Here is a 15,136-nt window from a genome sequence, read left to right as displayed (position 1 = left end):
GCATATTGGCCCACTTAACGCCAATTAGAATTTTTTTGCCAGAATAATCTTTTCAGCAACCTTGAATTGCATAATGAATTTTTCAACTCTTCAAGGCCCATCTCAGCTCTCATTTCCTTGATGAAAATGTTGGTTACTGCCCTCAGTGCAGGTTAGTTTTCTTACCTTTGGACTCCTAGAGGATACAGTAGGCACATAATTCAGTCCTCAATTATGTATTACCATATAGTAATACCTCCTGATTATGTGTAGTGTTTGTTCTTTTTTTAAAAAATATTTATTTATTTGGCTACGCTGAGTCTTAAGTACAGCCTCTGGGATCTTTGTTTCCCAACCAGGGATCAAACCCAGGCTCCTTGCTTTGGGAACTTGGAGTCTCAGCCACTGGATCACGGGGACGTCCCAATGTGGCATCTGTTCTGCTTTATTGATTGCATGCTTCCCTGGTGGCTGAGATGGTAAAGAATCCTCCTGCAATGCAGGAAACCTGGGTTCAACCCCTGGGTCGGGAGGGGAAGGGAATGGCTACCCACTCCAGTATTCTTGCCTGGAGAATTCCATGGACAGTGGAGCCTGGCAGGCTCCATGGGGTCACAAAGAGGTGGGCATGACTGAGCAACTGGCACACATGGATCAGTTGTGTAGTAAGCACTGTGAGGCAGTGACAGTGTTTTCTGTAGGCCTGGATTGCATGTGGCACAGTGCCTGGAAGGTCACAAAATGCCTCTGACTCACTGAAACACAGAGCTGTCTGGTGACTTCAGAAAGTATCTTTTCAGTACTTAGGTCATGAATGCCATGGCCCCCCTCCCTGGCTGTGAGCAACTCCAGAACGCCCCACATCTGTCTCAACAGCAATCAACCTGGCGTTCTCTCGATTGCTACTTGATACTCAACTGAACAGAAAATGTAGCCTCGGGGAATATGAAACAACAGCAATTGCTAAGAATTCTGGGAATTCCTTTAAAAAAATAAGATGACAGAATCCATACTTGTGGGGTATGTAGGTGTTTAAAGGTAATTTTGGAGACTCTGGAGTCTAGTAACAAAGAAGAATCCGGGCTTTAAATCTGGCTTGAAAATATGATGTGTGCCAAGAATAAAAGGTAGAGGGAAACAACTTGCAGTAGCCAATTTGTTTGTTCTTTGCCTGGGTTGAATTATGGAGGCTTAGACAAAATTGTTTCATCAGATTCCCCTGGTCGAATGTGAGAATTCACCAGGGTATAAAAACATCAATGGAGTATTTCTTCTCACAGTGTGGACTCCCAAATCTGATCGCCCACCACAACCAGAAGCCTGTCTTGATTTTCTCTGTCCCTTTAATGGTCTCTGTGTCTCTTTCCTCCTTCCACAGGTGGAAAATAAAATCCCACATAATAGTTATGCTTTGGGAAAGCTGAAATAACATATAGAGCAACTGAACAGTTATAAGGGAAAAGCACATCATGAATTTAATTCCATTTCCAGATGTAAAATGTCATAAAGAATTTTTTTCCATACTTGGCAAAATAACAGGAATTTTTGAGGCCATTTTATTTAGCTTGGTGGGTGCATGTTTATAAGTAGGTATCAGAGCCTTCCACTTCGAGTGGGCTATCAGTGCTACATATTGTAACTTTACATAGATTAAACTACCATAGGCCCCCACCTTCAGCTAGAAGGTACATGTTGTTGTTATTATTGTTCAGTTGCTAAGTCATGTCTGACTCTTTGCGACCCCATGAACTGTAGCCCACCAGGCTCCTCTGTCCATGCCCTTGTTGAAATGGAGGGGAAATGTGTCTGACTAATGGTAGAATTGGGTGTATTTTCAAAGCCAGAGCTCTGATCCATTCAGGGAGGTTTCCAGCCAACGTGATGATTCTCCAGTGACTTACAGAGATAGACACTGGGTTTCTCGTCTGTTTCAAAGAGCAGACCAGTTAATCATTCCACACATTTTTCATTTTGACTTCTCTTTTTCTTTTACCCTCTTGTGTGAGACTTAGGGTCTTTGTAGGAACACCTGGGTATGAGCTGAGAAAGCTTGGCTGGGAATAGGATTCAAGCTGATCTCAGACTCAACTCAATCATACAGTTACAGAGTTTTGAGAAGCATAGTTTTTTTTTTTTTTTTTTTAAAGTGTGATGTTCCAAAAATCCATAGACATTTCAGGGTGAGGTGTAAAAATAACTCTCTTTGTGACCCCATGGATTGCAGCCCGCCAGGCTCCTCTGTCCATGGGATTTTTTTTCAGGCAGGAATGTTGGAGTGGGTTGCCATTTCCTCCTCCAGGGGATCTTCCTCACCCAGGGATCATACTGAGTCTTTTGAGTCTCCTGCATTGCCAGGCGGGTTCTGTACCACCTGGGAGTCCCCAGAATAATCCAAGGGTGGGAGTAAATCAGGGTGGTAAAAATCCTCCTGTCACATGATATCATTTCTGATTCCAAAGGAACAGCTCCTCTATTGGAAAACTGGTTGTACAGGCAGATTAACAGATGTGTCCACCAAAAGGGTAACTCCCACCATGGCCTTTTATAGGCAGGAAGGAGCTCTTTACAACTCAGCTCCTGCTTTGCATAAATTATTAGAGTGGGGGGTCACAGGATTGCTCTTGGGTGATGAGAAGAAAAATACAATGTGAGAAAGCCATCCATTTTCTTGAGGACTTTGAGTGGACTGCTAACACAGTTATAGCTTTTGTTCTTACATTACTTTTTTTTTTAAGGGGAGACACAAACGTTTTACTGATGTTTCCATTTCTGTATATTCAGCTAAAACTCCCATTTAATTGGATGATTCCAAATGGAATCTGTACTGTCACTGTGCCAACTGCTCCAGTTGGTTCCTATTTATTGATCTGGTCTCACTAAAAATGAGAGATGGCGCTAAGCAAAAATGAGAAATGGCAAAATGTGGAAAGTTACTCTTGCTTTAAAAAAATGAAAGTGATTTCTGTTGATCCCTGTTTCTCTTTCTCGGCACCTTGACTGAAAGCAACCGAGTGTGAATGTTGCTGTTTAGTTGCTAAGTCGTGTCCAACACTTTTGCAACCTCATGGACCGTAGGCTGCCCAACCCCTCTGTCCATGGGATTTCCCAGGCAAAAATACTGGAATGAGTTGCTGTTTCCTTCTCCAGGGGATCTTCCTGACCCAGGGATCGAATCCGAGTCTCTTGCATTGGCAGGCAGGTTCTTGACCACCGAGCCACCTGGGAAACCCATTTGCATGAACATCATTAGTTATTGTTTATGTGTTGAGTTGAAGCATGCCAGTGGAGGACAGCCATCACCTACAATGCTTAGTTTTCAGATCTGCAGGCCTTCCTACTGGAGCTTTGAGTTGAAATACAGATACACTGACTCTGAGAAACAAATGAAAGCTGTCATCAGTGTCAACAGCAAAAGCCGGAGGTCCATCCCATACAAATTATGGACATCTGTATTCCTAATTGTCATCCTTTTGCACGATGCCAGCAAAACAGCAATGCCAAGAGAGTCTGAGGGCTTTAGAAAAAGCAGGTATCAGGTTTAGGTGATAGGAGACATTGATGAGACCGAGAAGTCCTTTTGGAAGGAATACTCTCCATATGTTTGTTAAAATACTCGAGATTTTCTAGTTTCAGGTACCTCCTAATGGCATGCTTTGTCAATATTCCACTTGCTACTTCTAAGACAGATCAGTTTATGATCTTAGAAGAACAAGTGGTATGGATGATTCCAGGATCAGAAGATTGTCGGCAAAGATGCCTACAAATAGTTAACAAGGTAATAGTAAGAAATGTTGACCTTGATTTGTTTGGCTAAGATGTAAAGATTTTTGAAGGTCAAAGGTGTCCTTGTGTAGTGTTTTGGAGTCTAACTGTGTCTGACCCTCTAACATTAAGCTGCTGTGGCCTGCAGTTTTGAAGAGTGAAGCAAACCAGGGGGAAAGGGAGAAGGGGGAGAGAACAGGAAATGGAGTGAGGTGTTTCAGGAAGTTGTCAGGGGTTGACTGATTGATTCCAGATGGGAAAGGTCAGCCTTCGTGACCCAGGAAATACTCACTGGGGGAAAGAAGTTGGCTTGTGGAAGGGGAAGGCCTGGGAGGGAGACGATGCTGGAATGCACAGTCCACTTCCTTCAGTCTTCAAACATTCAGAAACTTTAACTTCTCTGAATAGAATAATATCAGTGTTGTCATCGTTCATCAGAAAACAGTGAAAGAAGTTAAATTGGAAGCTTTGAGTGTACCAAATGTATCTTCGCCTCCCTCATCTATTTTGTTCTTTCAGAAGTAGAAGGAATGCACGGAAAAGTCAGTATTTGTGTGTGTCTCCACGTACAAGAACAACAACTATTCCTTAAAAAAAAAAGAACAACAACCAAATATGTCTGGTTTCACATGATGGAGTTTGTGTATCAAATCCTTTACATTTTGCAAATTCAGTTAAGTTGGCAGCCCTTCCTAGATACCTCACTGTCTTAAGATATTTAGAATATTAAAAACGGGGACTTGCCTCATATCGATATATATACAGCCACACGCACATACATTTGGACATAATTTAAAATCTCGTAATAAATTTTGCAGACACTGAAATAATTCAGGTTAATTCCCTTGCTGTCAGGAGAGGCCAGCGCTAGCCAGCAAGAGATTAAAATTTATTTCCATTGTTAATAGAAAATAATGAAGTGCATCTGAACCATCAGGGTATGTCATTCGGGAAATGTTCTCTTTGGAACTGAGTCTCACTCCACCCAAATGGACAATGATGAAATCAGCTGGCTCAAGAAAGCCCCATATTTTGTGGCAGGAATGCACAAGGCGCATGAACGTACAGTATAACAAGGAGCCTGTGGAATGAATTAAAGCGGTCTTAGGGAGAACTCTCTTCATGTCCACATAATCCTCACCTGGGTGGGGGTTCCGCTCCTTGTGCCCAGCACAGCTCATTAGCAGTGAAAGCCTGAGGCACCCTCTGTTTTTTTTTTCCCACGGATGAGAGCAATGTCCATTCACACACACAATTTATAAAATTGATCTGATTCCTCATTTTTTCCCTCCACCTTCTCCTATTATTTTCAGAGGGTAAACAGAGACAGAGGTGGTTGCTTTCAGCCTTCATGCTCATCCTAACTCCGGGAACCAGGAGACCCTCGACTCCTCCCTCCCTTTGACTGCGATGCCACCCTCTGCTCTGCTGAGAGGCCCTGTAAGAGTATGTGCCTTATGTCCTGGCAGAAAGTATGCAGGTCTCTGCCTTATGGTGGCCACTGCATGATAGGAACTTTCTGGAAGGCCTTTCCCCAGACTTTTAATATGTTAACAAGGATGCAATTGAAAACAGACTTGGAGCTAGACGGCTACGTCCCTGAATTGTGAGCAATTACACTGATAGTAATTTTCTGAATGACTATGGAGGCTCCTTTAAGTTCATCCTGATTTCACAATGAACAGGGACATGAAATAGGTAGTGAATTCACTAGTGGAGGAGCTAAGTGTGGGAGACACACTCATCGACTAGAAACACATCGTTCTGTGGTCTTAGAGTCTCCAAGGCCTGATGTAATAATACCCAATACATAGAAGACACTCAGTGACTGCATCTGAGTTAATAAATGCAGCCCACTGTGTCTGTGTAAAAACTCCTGAATGCCACTGTCATGCTCATGGCACCAGGCTAGGTGACATACTTTGTGGGCTCATAGTTTTAAGGGTTCTTCCGAATCCTTATTATATTACAATATATATAAAAAATTTTTACTTCATTGTACATCATAAACACAATATTGTAAGCAACTATACCTCAATTGAAAAAAAAAAAGATGCCATCTGAAATCTTATTTGAGGTTAAAAAACAAATCAGGAGAGTATTGCTTTGGAAAAATGTATTGGGTAGGATGGACTGAAGTTCAGTTCAGTTCAGTTGCTCAGTTGTCTCTGACTCTTTGCGACCCCATGAATTGCAGCATGCCAGGCCTCCCTGTCCATCACCAACTCCCGGAGTTCACCCAAACTCATGTCCATTGAATCGGTGATGCCATCCAGCCATCTCATCCTCTGTTGTCCCCTTCTCCTCCTGCCCCCAATCCCTCCCAGCATCAGAGTCTTTTCCAGTGAGTCAGCTCTTTGCATGAGGTGGCCAAAGTATTGGAGTTTCAGCTTCAGCATCAGTCCTTCCAAAGAACACCCAGGACTGATCTCCTTTAGCATGGACTGGTTGGATCTCCTTGCAGTCCAAGGGACTCTCAAGAGTCTTCTCCAACACCACAGTTCAAAAGCATCAATTCTTCGGCGCTCAGCTTTCTTCACAGTCCAACTCTCACATCCATACATGAGCCCTGGAAAAACCATAGCCTTGACTAGATGGACCTTTGTTGGCAAAGGAGACCCAAATAACTTTCTGGGGAGGCAGAATTGTTTTATATTGTGATATGGTGTGGATTACCTGGGTATATCCATTTATCAAAACTGTACAGTAATTGCATGTAAATTTCACTTTAAAAAAAGGAGACTCATTATGTTTATTTTGTTCGTTTGAAATAATTCATGGTAAAGAGATGTGACATGCCATTGAGTGAATCTTGTTTTGTAGTAATATAAAATATTACCTCTTAAGAGGTAAGGCAAGGCCCAGGTTTGTCCCCTCTTTATTTAATAAGTAAGAAAGTGTGTGCTAAATTGCTTCAGTCGTGTCCAACTCTTTGTGACCCTGTGAACTGTAGCCTGCTAGGCTCTTCTGTCCATGGGATTCTCCAGGCAAGAAGATTGGAGTGGGTTGCCATGCCCTTCTCCAGAGGATCTTCCTGACCCAGGGATTGAACCTGGGTCTCCTGCATCTCCTGCATTGCAGGCAAACTCTTCAAGGGTGGCCAAAAATTCCAAGTAGAGTATCAGTGAGTTTAATTTGGGAGTGGACATATCTATTCAATGTCTTTCCTCAGGTCTATATATATACTTGAGTATATATATAAGAGGCTCCTTTCTCAAACACAAAATATTGCCACATGTAACTAACAAGTGACTCACCTTCCTGGGTCAGTAAGTAGGTGGTGGATATGCCCAAGTCCATGCATTTCTGCTGTGTTTTCCCACTGCTCCAGCCCTGACTGATCACCACTTCTTTGAATTTCCCTTGCACCCTCATCTGCAGCACACACACACACAGAACTCAGTCCAACCTCATTCTGTGTGCTGCTTGTTTTTCTTGTTTGCCACGCTCCTCCAGCGTGAAAGTAAGCTCTTTGAGGGTAGGTACCATGCCTTGTAATATGTGGGGGTTAATTCCCCCTACCGGAGCCTTCTCTTGACCCAGAGCTTAGACTACTGGAGGGGCTCCATGAGTAAAGTCCTCTGTCCTGTTGACTGGTCAAACAAGGTGGGAGTGAGGCCGTGAGGATGGGAACTCATCCATGAATGTTTTACATGTATTTTTCTCATTTTATTCTTCTTTTATGTCATTCAGCCCTCAAGATAGGCAATGTTGTGTATGTTTTACAGACTAGGGAAGTGGAGATCCAAAAAGGTTAAATAATCCATCTGTACAGTCCATGGAATTCTCCAGGCCAGGATACTAGAGTGGGTTGCCATGCCCTCCTCCAGGGGATCTTCTCAACCGAGGGATCGAACCCAGGTCTCCCAAATTGCAGACGGATTCATTACTGTCTGAGCCACCAGGGAAGCCCAAGTAATCCATCAGAGGTTCTCAGTTAAGAAGGAGCAGGCGTGGGATTTGGGTTCAGTTCTCTCTGACTGCAAATCCACACCCTTCCACTATGCACCCATCTCTTCCCTATCATCTGGTTAGATACTAAATGTCCTACATTTTCAGTGCTGAATTCTGCAACTTTTCTTTTCACCCAAAGTCTAAGCATCTTAGTCGCTGCTCTCTGGTGTGGGAGAAACCAGATATAGCTCATCAGGCAGTACATGCATGCCCAGCACTACTTTGCACACGCCAGATGTTCAAGAACCCACTCCTGAGAAATGACCTCCCAGCTGGCGTTTCCATCTTAGCTTCCCAATCAGACACAATCGGGGCCTTTTTGTGATTCCAGCCCAAGGGTCACCTGGGAATGATGGTCCAAGTACTTTGATCGAGATGAAGTTTCTAGAACCCACGGGCAGATTGCCAACTTCCCCACTTCCTCACCTGGGCATAGTTTGAGCACAAATAGGTGACAACACATGGGTGAAGGGTGGCCTCTTCTTCCATAATGCTCTGCCATTGTTACAGGAGGAGGAGAACCCATTCAGATGCCAAGAGCATGACTTGTCCCTAAATTCTGGTCCATCTCCCATTAGCCACACGGAAGTCTGACAAAACAGTTCTGTGACTTTTATGACTTACTGAGAAATTAACTCAACCCCCTCCCCCCTATCCTTTTTCCTTGAAATCTGCAGGTCGTATTGTCAACAACAGTGAATGTGGATGGACATGTGCTGGCTGTTTCCGACAACATGTTTGTTCACAACAACTCGAAGCATGGACGGAGAGCCAGAAGGCTGGACCCGTCGGAAGGTAGGGCTGTGCTTTCCGGAGGGACTGAGCCTGGCAGACAAATGACGCTCTTCACAAATTTTTCCTGGTTTGAATTTGAAATTGATGTCTCTGAGTAGGAGTGGAGAATGTCCGCAAGACTGTGTGGATTTTAACATGAAGCTGTAAACACTGACTTCTGCCTGCTCTGTTGTGACCCCCACACATCTCCCAGCCAATGTTCAGGCCCTTGCCACTCTCTGGCTCTCTCATTTAGTTCTGTCAGTTTTTCTTTCTCTCTCTCTCTTTATTTTTTTGCTAGATGGGCATTTCAGGCAAATGTAGTGCTATGACATCTTAGTTAAACAGGAACATTACCATGCCAGACATGTATGAATAAGTGTCAGATGTGCGCTTAAACAGATTGTGGGCAAAACAAAACAATGTGCAGAATGAAACTGACACTAATTGATTTTTGTTTGCTTGGACAAGAAAAAATCATGGTCTGCTCTGGGTAATTTTTCCAAGTGCATTAAAGTAATTAGGAATACCGGTAACAGTTAAACTTCAAGTTGTCTGAAAAATTAAAGTGTATCGAGGAAGATAACTGACAAACCTAAGCAAATCCCATCCAAGTTCTTTTTTGGGCACGCTCCCCAACTCATTGGTCTAAGAAGCTCTTGTAATACAGAATGAATGGCTAAGTGAGGCTCCTGTTTTTGTGTATTGTCTTGCTGTATACTGCCCACCAGCCCCCACCCCAACTCAGCCCTTAAAATGTGTCTTGTATCATTTCAAATAGGAATTAATGAACTGAAAGAAAATGATTGAATCAGTAAAGAATTTGGAGTGGTGTTAATTCTCCCGCAGCGGGCACTGAAAGGGGAGAAGAAAATCCCAGGGTTCAGAACTAGGAACCCATCCAGTTTCTTTTGACTGATTGGATGTGATTGACTGGCTGTTCAAAGGGGGCTCATGTTTTTGGAGTCCTGCCAAAGTTCTCCTCCACCTCTGACCCTGTCAGCTCTGGAAATGGAGTGATGGATTGACTTTAGTTATGGCCTGAAAACCATATTGGGTTCCTGTTGGGATGTAAAGTCCAGAGGCCTCGAACATATGGAAGAAGGGAGGGACAATCTTTCCTACAAAGTTAGGAAAGTGATTAGAAATTGTCTCCTGATACAGCCAGAAAAAAAAAAGTCTTCAACTATGGTAGATTTTACTTTCTCCTTCTTTCTCTAGCACATTAACAGACCTTGTAAATCTTAACATCTTGGGGCAGAGGAGGTGGGGAGAGAAAAGGGATTTACACATTTCCAGTGTGATCAACTTATAAAATATGGGGAAAAACAACAGAGTTTTAAAAACACCCTTTGCACAATTAGCTAAGTGTTTTCATATATAGTGGTCAACTCATTAGGCTTTAATGACCTGGTGAAAACCAACAACCAATTAGGGAATGATGGCAAGTCAGCAAAGCTCAACTTAAACTTCTTAGATAACCAAGAGCTTTCAAGAGCAGTCAGTCTCCAAACTCCAAACTTCAAACTTCAACCACCAAAAGACAGACTTGACTTTTTCTTTCCTATCGTTTTAGCAACTCCATGCATCAAAGCCATTAGCCCAAGTGAAGGCTGGACCACTGGAGGAGCCATGGTCATCATTATTGGGGACAACTTCTTTGATGGCCTCCAAGTGGTGTTTGGGACCATGCTTGTATGGAGTGAGGTAGGCAAAGACAACTCACTTCCCTGATTTCCTTTTTTTTTGATCTGGGGAAACTAGTAATTCTGCAATGTCAGCAAAATGAACACACACACACACACACACACACACACACACACACACACACTATTGAGTACCTATTATAAGTGGGGTACCAGGATTAAAAGACATGTAAGCTACAATTTCCTACAGGCATGGATCCCTTAAAAAGAAATATTCACTGTAATAAGTATTGTTTATAATTGTGAAAAATTAGAAATTGGCTAGATATTGGGTACTAGGAGAATGGCTAAATAAATGAAGTATCATCATTTACTTAAAAATTATATTTGAAAGATTTCTAATGACACAGGAAAAGGGAACATGCTTACAATATAATGCTAAATGAAAAAAAATCAGGACAACAGTATCTATGGATGTAAAATATAATTATATAACACTTCCTTAGAAAAGTACTGGAAATGTGCCAGAGATGAATAATGGCTGTCTCTGGGTTATGCAATGGTAACATTTTTTTAATTTTTCTCTAGTTTCCAATTATTCTACTATGATGAGAAAAAAACAAGACAAATTACAAAAAGATATATAACAGTGCTAAGTTGGATATGGAAATTGCCAAATCAATCTGTGAGGTCATGGCAGTGTAGGAATTGGGGGAGGGAATGACTACAGGGATGGGGGTTAGGTGGATACAGGAGGTTGGGGTGAGGGGGGCTACTTGAGCTGGGCTAATAGGAAGGGAAGGATAGACAGGTTGGGTTGAAAGGTAATTCCAGGGTGGTAGACAGAAACACTTGAGACATAGGACAGGGCGTTCATGGCACAAGGGGTACCATGAGTGCAGCAGTTTGCCCTGGGAGATAGCAGTGGATGATCGTTCTATGTTCAGTATATCCATGATAATATATAATAAAGACTTTATTTCCCTGCCTATTCATTCCTCAGCTAATAACTCCTCATGCCATCAGAGTGCAGACTCCTCCTCGGCACATCCCTGGGGTCGTAGAAGTGACATTGTCTTATAAATCCAAACAGTTCTGCAAAGGAGCTCCAGGGAGGTTCATTTACACAGGTGCGTAAGAAAATTATTCCAAGGGAGACTGGTTCCTGGTTCACTTTTGCTCTGGTTCCTAGTCTATCCACTTTATAATCATTCTAACTTTTATAGGTCTTTCTACTGGTGTGGCAAGAGTGGACTGGGTCATAGGCATTGAAAGGGGATGTGTTGATCTAATGTTGTGTTTTATGTAAGCAATTTCTGCACAGTCTGGGAAATGGTCATGGCAGCTCATTTCAGGATTCCATCCTTATGAATTTAACTCAGCTGGAACCATGCTAGAAAAGACTTTTATCCAAACAAATCAGATAAAATATTTGACAGAGTTGCTGGCTATAATGAAATTTTCTTGAAAAGGATTCAGGAAAGTTGCCTAATGATGCTGCAGAGGGATTCAAATTATATTAAAACTTTATGAAAGTAGAAATGATCTAATTGGTTCAATATTTATTGAACGCCTACATTGTATCTACTACTTTTTTCCAGGTGGAAGGTACAATAACATAGAAGACATGGTCCCTATTTGGAAATTTAGAAACTATTGGAGAAGGCAACAGAGCAGCTGGCGAATTAAGAGTGTTCAAATTGTTTAGTATTTCCAAAGAATGGAATATGAATTTCACAAAAAGGGAGCTGACTATGAACTAGAGTAGAGGGATGGGGTTCAAGGAGGAGATGATACTGAAGACCGTTTTTAAGGATGGGAGGATTTGGATAGGCAAAGAGAAAAAGGAAGCATGTTCCTCCTATGGGAGTCTTAAGTGCAAAGACACAGAGGATGAGGTGAGTTGATGTCTGGAGGAAAGAAAAAGCTGGTTCAACAGCTGTGGGGATCCATGAGATGGAACTTAGAGTAGAACTTAGCTAGGCATAGCAGGAAAGGAAACCTGATTTAGTTGGGGAACAGCTGAAGGCACGGAGACCCACTAGAATATTATTGTTTGGTCCCTAAGTTGTGTCTGACTCTTTTGCGACCCCATCAACTGTAGCCCATCAGGCTCCTCTGTCTATGGGATTCTCCAGGCAAAGAATACTAGAGTGGATTGCCATTTCCTCCTCCAGGGCATCTTCCTGACCCTGGGATTGAACCTGCGTTTTGTGCATTGGCAGACAGATTCTTTACCACTGAGCCACCAAGGAAGTCAGAATATTGTTACTCTGAACAACAACAAAAAAAGAGGTATAGGGAAAGAAGTATAGAAATCATCAAGAAAATATACCAGACCTATTATAAATTTCTAATAATATTATTTTATAGTGTTTTCTTCCTCATTTGGACTTAGCCTCCTTTTATTATTTAAGCATAAATTGTCTGATTAGCAATCAATTAGGAATAGAAGGAAAAAGGATGATTTAGGTATATATTTAACATTTTGTCATTGAGTTTTCTCTGTTGAGATAGGCATGTCTTGGTTGGGTTACTTGCAATAAAATATTTACTATTCCAGCTCCCAAAGGGATACAGCTTTTTCAGTCATTCAAATGAACATTTATTACATGCCTACCATGGGCTAGCACAGCTCTAGGCTCCGGGATATAAAAGTGGGCAAGAAAAAGCCCTCCATCTTAATAAACCTTGCATACTATAGGCGGAGACAGTCAACATAGAACATACATTATATAATTTCAGACCGTGATAATGAAGGGATAGAGAATGAGGGAGGGTCTCTCTGAGAAAGGAACATTGAGCAGAGATGTGTATTGAAGTGAAGTGAAGTCTCTCAGTCGTGTCTAACTCTTTGCAACCCCATGGACTGTAGCCTGCCAGGCTCCTCTGCCCATGGGATTTTTCAGGCAAGAATACTGGAGTGGGTTGCCATTTCCTTCTCCAGGGGATCTTCCTGACCCAGGGGTCGAATCCAGGTCTCCTACATTGCAGGCAGACTCTTTTACCATTTGAGCCATCAGGGAATCCCAAGATATGTATTGCGGGTGTGGAAATCTGTCCCCACCCCCCTTATCTCTTTGACTTCCTCTCCTGTCCATTCACATTTCCTCTGTCCCTAGGCCTCCTCAGGGCTCTGTTTTCTGTGTGGTTCACCATTGTTAGCTAGAATAGCACTTGGCAGTCAATCGGTTGGGGGCAAATGTCCCAGACAGAGAAAAGATGACAGTCTGAGAGGCAGGGATAAGCCTGGCATCACTGGGGAAGAGCAAAAATGCCACTGTGGCCAGAGTGGAGTCAGGGGGAGATGAGGTGGGAAAGGCAGGTAGGACAAGGGGTTTGCCTGGGAAAACTTTGAGGATGCCAAACAAGGGAGGAGTCAGCATCCAGGTGGGATTTAAAGCCACTAGGATGGATGAGAGGCCATGGAAGGGAGTATAGCTACAAGATGGAAGAGGTCTAAAAGATGGCAGGTGCATCAGAAGCGCTAAGTGTAGGGTTCAGGAAAACAAGGAGGAGCCTATGAAGGACACAGAAATGGAGTGGTCAGTGGGTAGCAGGAAACAGGAGCTTGGACTGTCCCTGGAGTCAGGTGAGGAATGGGTTTCATTTCACACACAGAGTTTTGCTTTCTCAAATGCACCCACTGTAATATGGATGACAGGTCTGCCCTGTAAGGTGATAGGCAGGATGAATAAAAACTGCATTGCAATTAATCTTCAATTCTCTTCCGAAGTAACAAGCAATACTCAGTGGGGCTATAGACGTTTGGAGCCAGGTGTTGTGTGCATATACGTTTACATGTGCATACGTGTGTGTCTGAGTAAATGTATAAAGTTCCTTCAAAAGCAGAGGTTGTCATCCTTGGTCGCACTTTAATGCATCAATGCTCAGGCTGGATCCCAGACTAATTAAATCTGAAGTTCTGAAGATAGGACCCAGGTAACCATGTAATCTATATATTCAATAAACAAATATCAGCTCTAAATGATTGCTCAAGGCACAAAGTCAGTAATATCAGTATTCCTCTAGCAGCTTACAGTTCTAGATAGAGAGAGAGAGACACCTGTAGATTATAATAATCATGCTGAGTCCTAAAAGAGATATAAATGCAAAAGGGGCTATAGGAGCACTGAGCAGGGGTGGCTCAGTTTGGGAAACCAAGGAAGGCTTTCTGGAGGAGCTGACCATAGAGTGACATTTCAAAAGTAAAGAAGGAACTTGCCAGACAGAATAGAGGAGCCTAAATGATTCACAGAAAACACAGTGCTTGGTTTAAAAAAAATGAAAGGAGCCCACACAGTAGTAAAGATAATAGATTTTATGTTACCTGTAAATCTAAGAACTTTAAAGATAATAAGACATCAAAGAACATTGGATCAAACTCCATCTGTTGCAGATGAGAAAGCTAAGACCCAGGGAGAAATGACTTGCCTGTCTAATTGAAGGTGGAGTCAGAACAAGGACTCAGGTCTCTGGCTATCCTGCCTGCTGAGCTATGTTTAGCAATGCAGTGTGGCACGTCATAGGGTAGCAAGGAGCAGGACATGACTGAAGTGACTTCACATGCATGCACTTCAGCAAAGAGTTCTGTTTTCCTTATGTGCTGAGACATGGTTGACTTATTCCTAAAGCAAGCATCAATTGAACATGCCCCACGTTGGTTTGTTGTATTTGCTGATTTCCATGGTGCAGGTACTGTCACCAGGGCTGATTTCAAACTACCAATATGACATCAGCTGGCTCACAGCATTCCTGAAAATTCAACAACCTGCTCTCATAAAATGGTACAAGCCAGGTGTAGAACACCTGTGCATGGAAAGCATTGAAATAGAGAGCAGTTATAGCTTATTATTGAAAAGGTGTATATTATTAGTATTATTAATGCTATTAGTTTTATCATCATGGAGGCTGACTTGAACAAGGAATTACAAATGTGATGAGTGATAGAGGATGCTGGGGATATATATCAGAGGAATCTTAAGCCAATGGAGAAGGTTAAGGACAGTTCAAACACGGGA

General features: G+C 42.5%; 1 protein-coding gene across 1 annotated transcript in view; it reads left to right on the top strand.

Annotated features, from left to right (window-relative positions):
* Nucleotides 1-15,136, top strand: part of EBF2 (EBF transcription factor 2) — a 216,118-nt gene that overhangs the window by 162,067 nt on the left and 38,915 nt on the right. Inside the window, exons 8-10 of the mRNA XM_052644509.1 lie at nucleotides 8,373-8,490; nucleotides 10,046-10,176; nucleotides 11,119-11,245. Coding sequence (XP_052500469.1) covers nucleotides 8,373-8,490; nucleotides 10,046-10,176; nucleotides 11,119-11,245 — 376 coding nt within the window. The remainder of the gene's footprint in view (nucleotides 1-8,372; nucleotides 8,491-10,045; nucleotides 10,177-11,118; nucleotides 11,246-15,136) is intronic.

This window comes from Budorcas taxicolor, chromosome 8 (assembly GCF_023091745.1).
Source record: "Budorcas taxicolor isolate Tak-1 chromosome 8, Takin1.1, whole genome shotgun sequence".
Classification (NCBI taxonomy): Eukaryota; Metazoa; Chordata; class Mammalia; order Artiodactyla; family Bovidae; genus Budorcas; species Budorcas taxicolor.
Note: the sequence above shows the minus strand (reverse complement) of the source record. Positions and strands in the feature narration are given on the sequence as shown.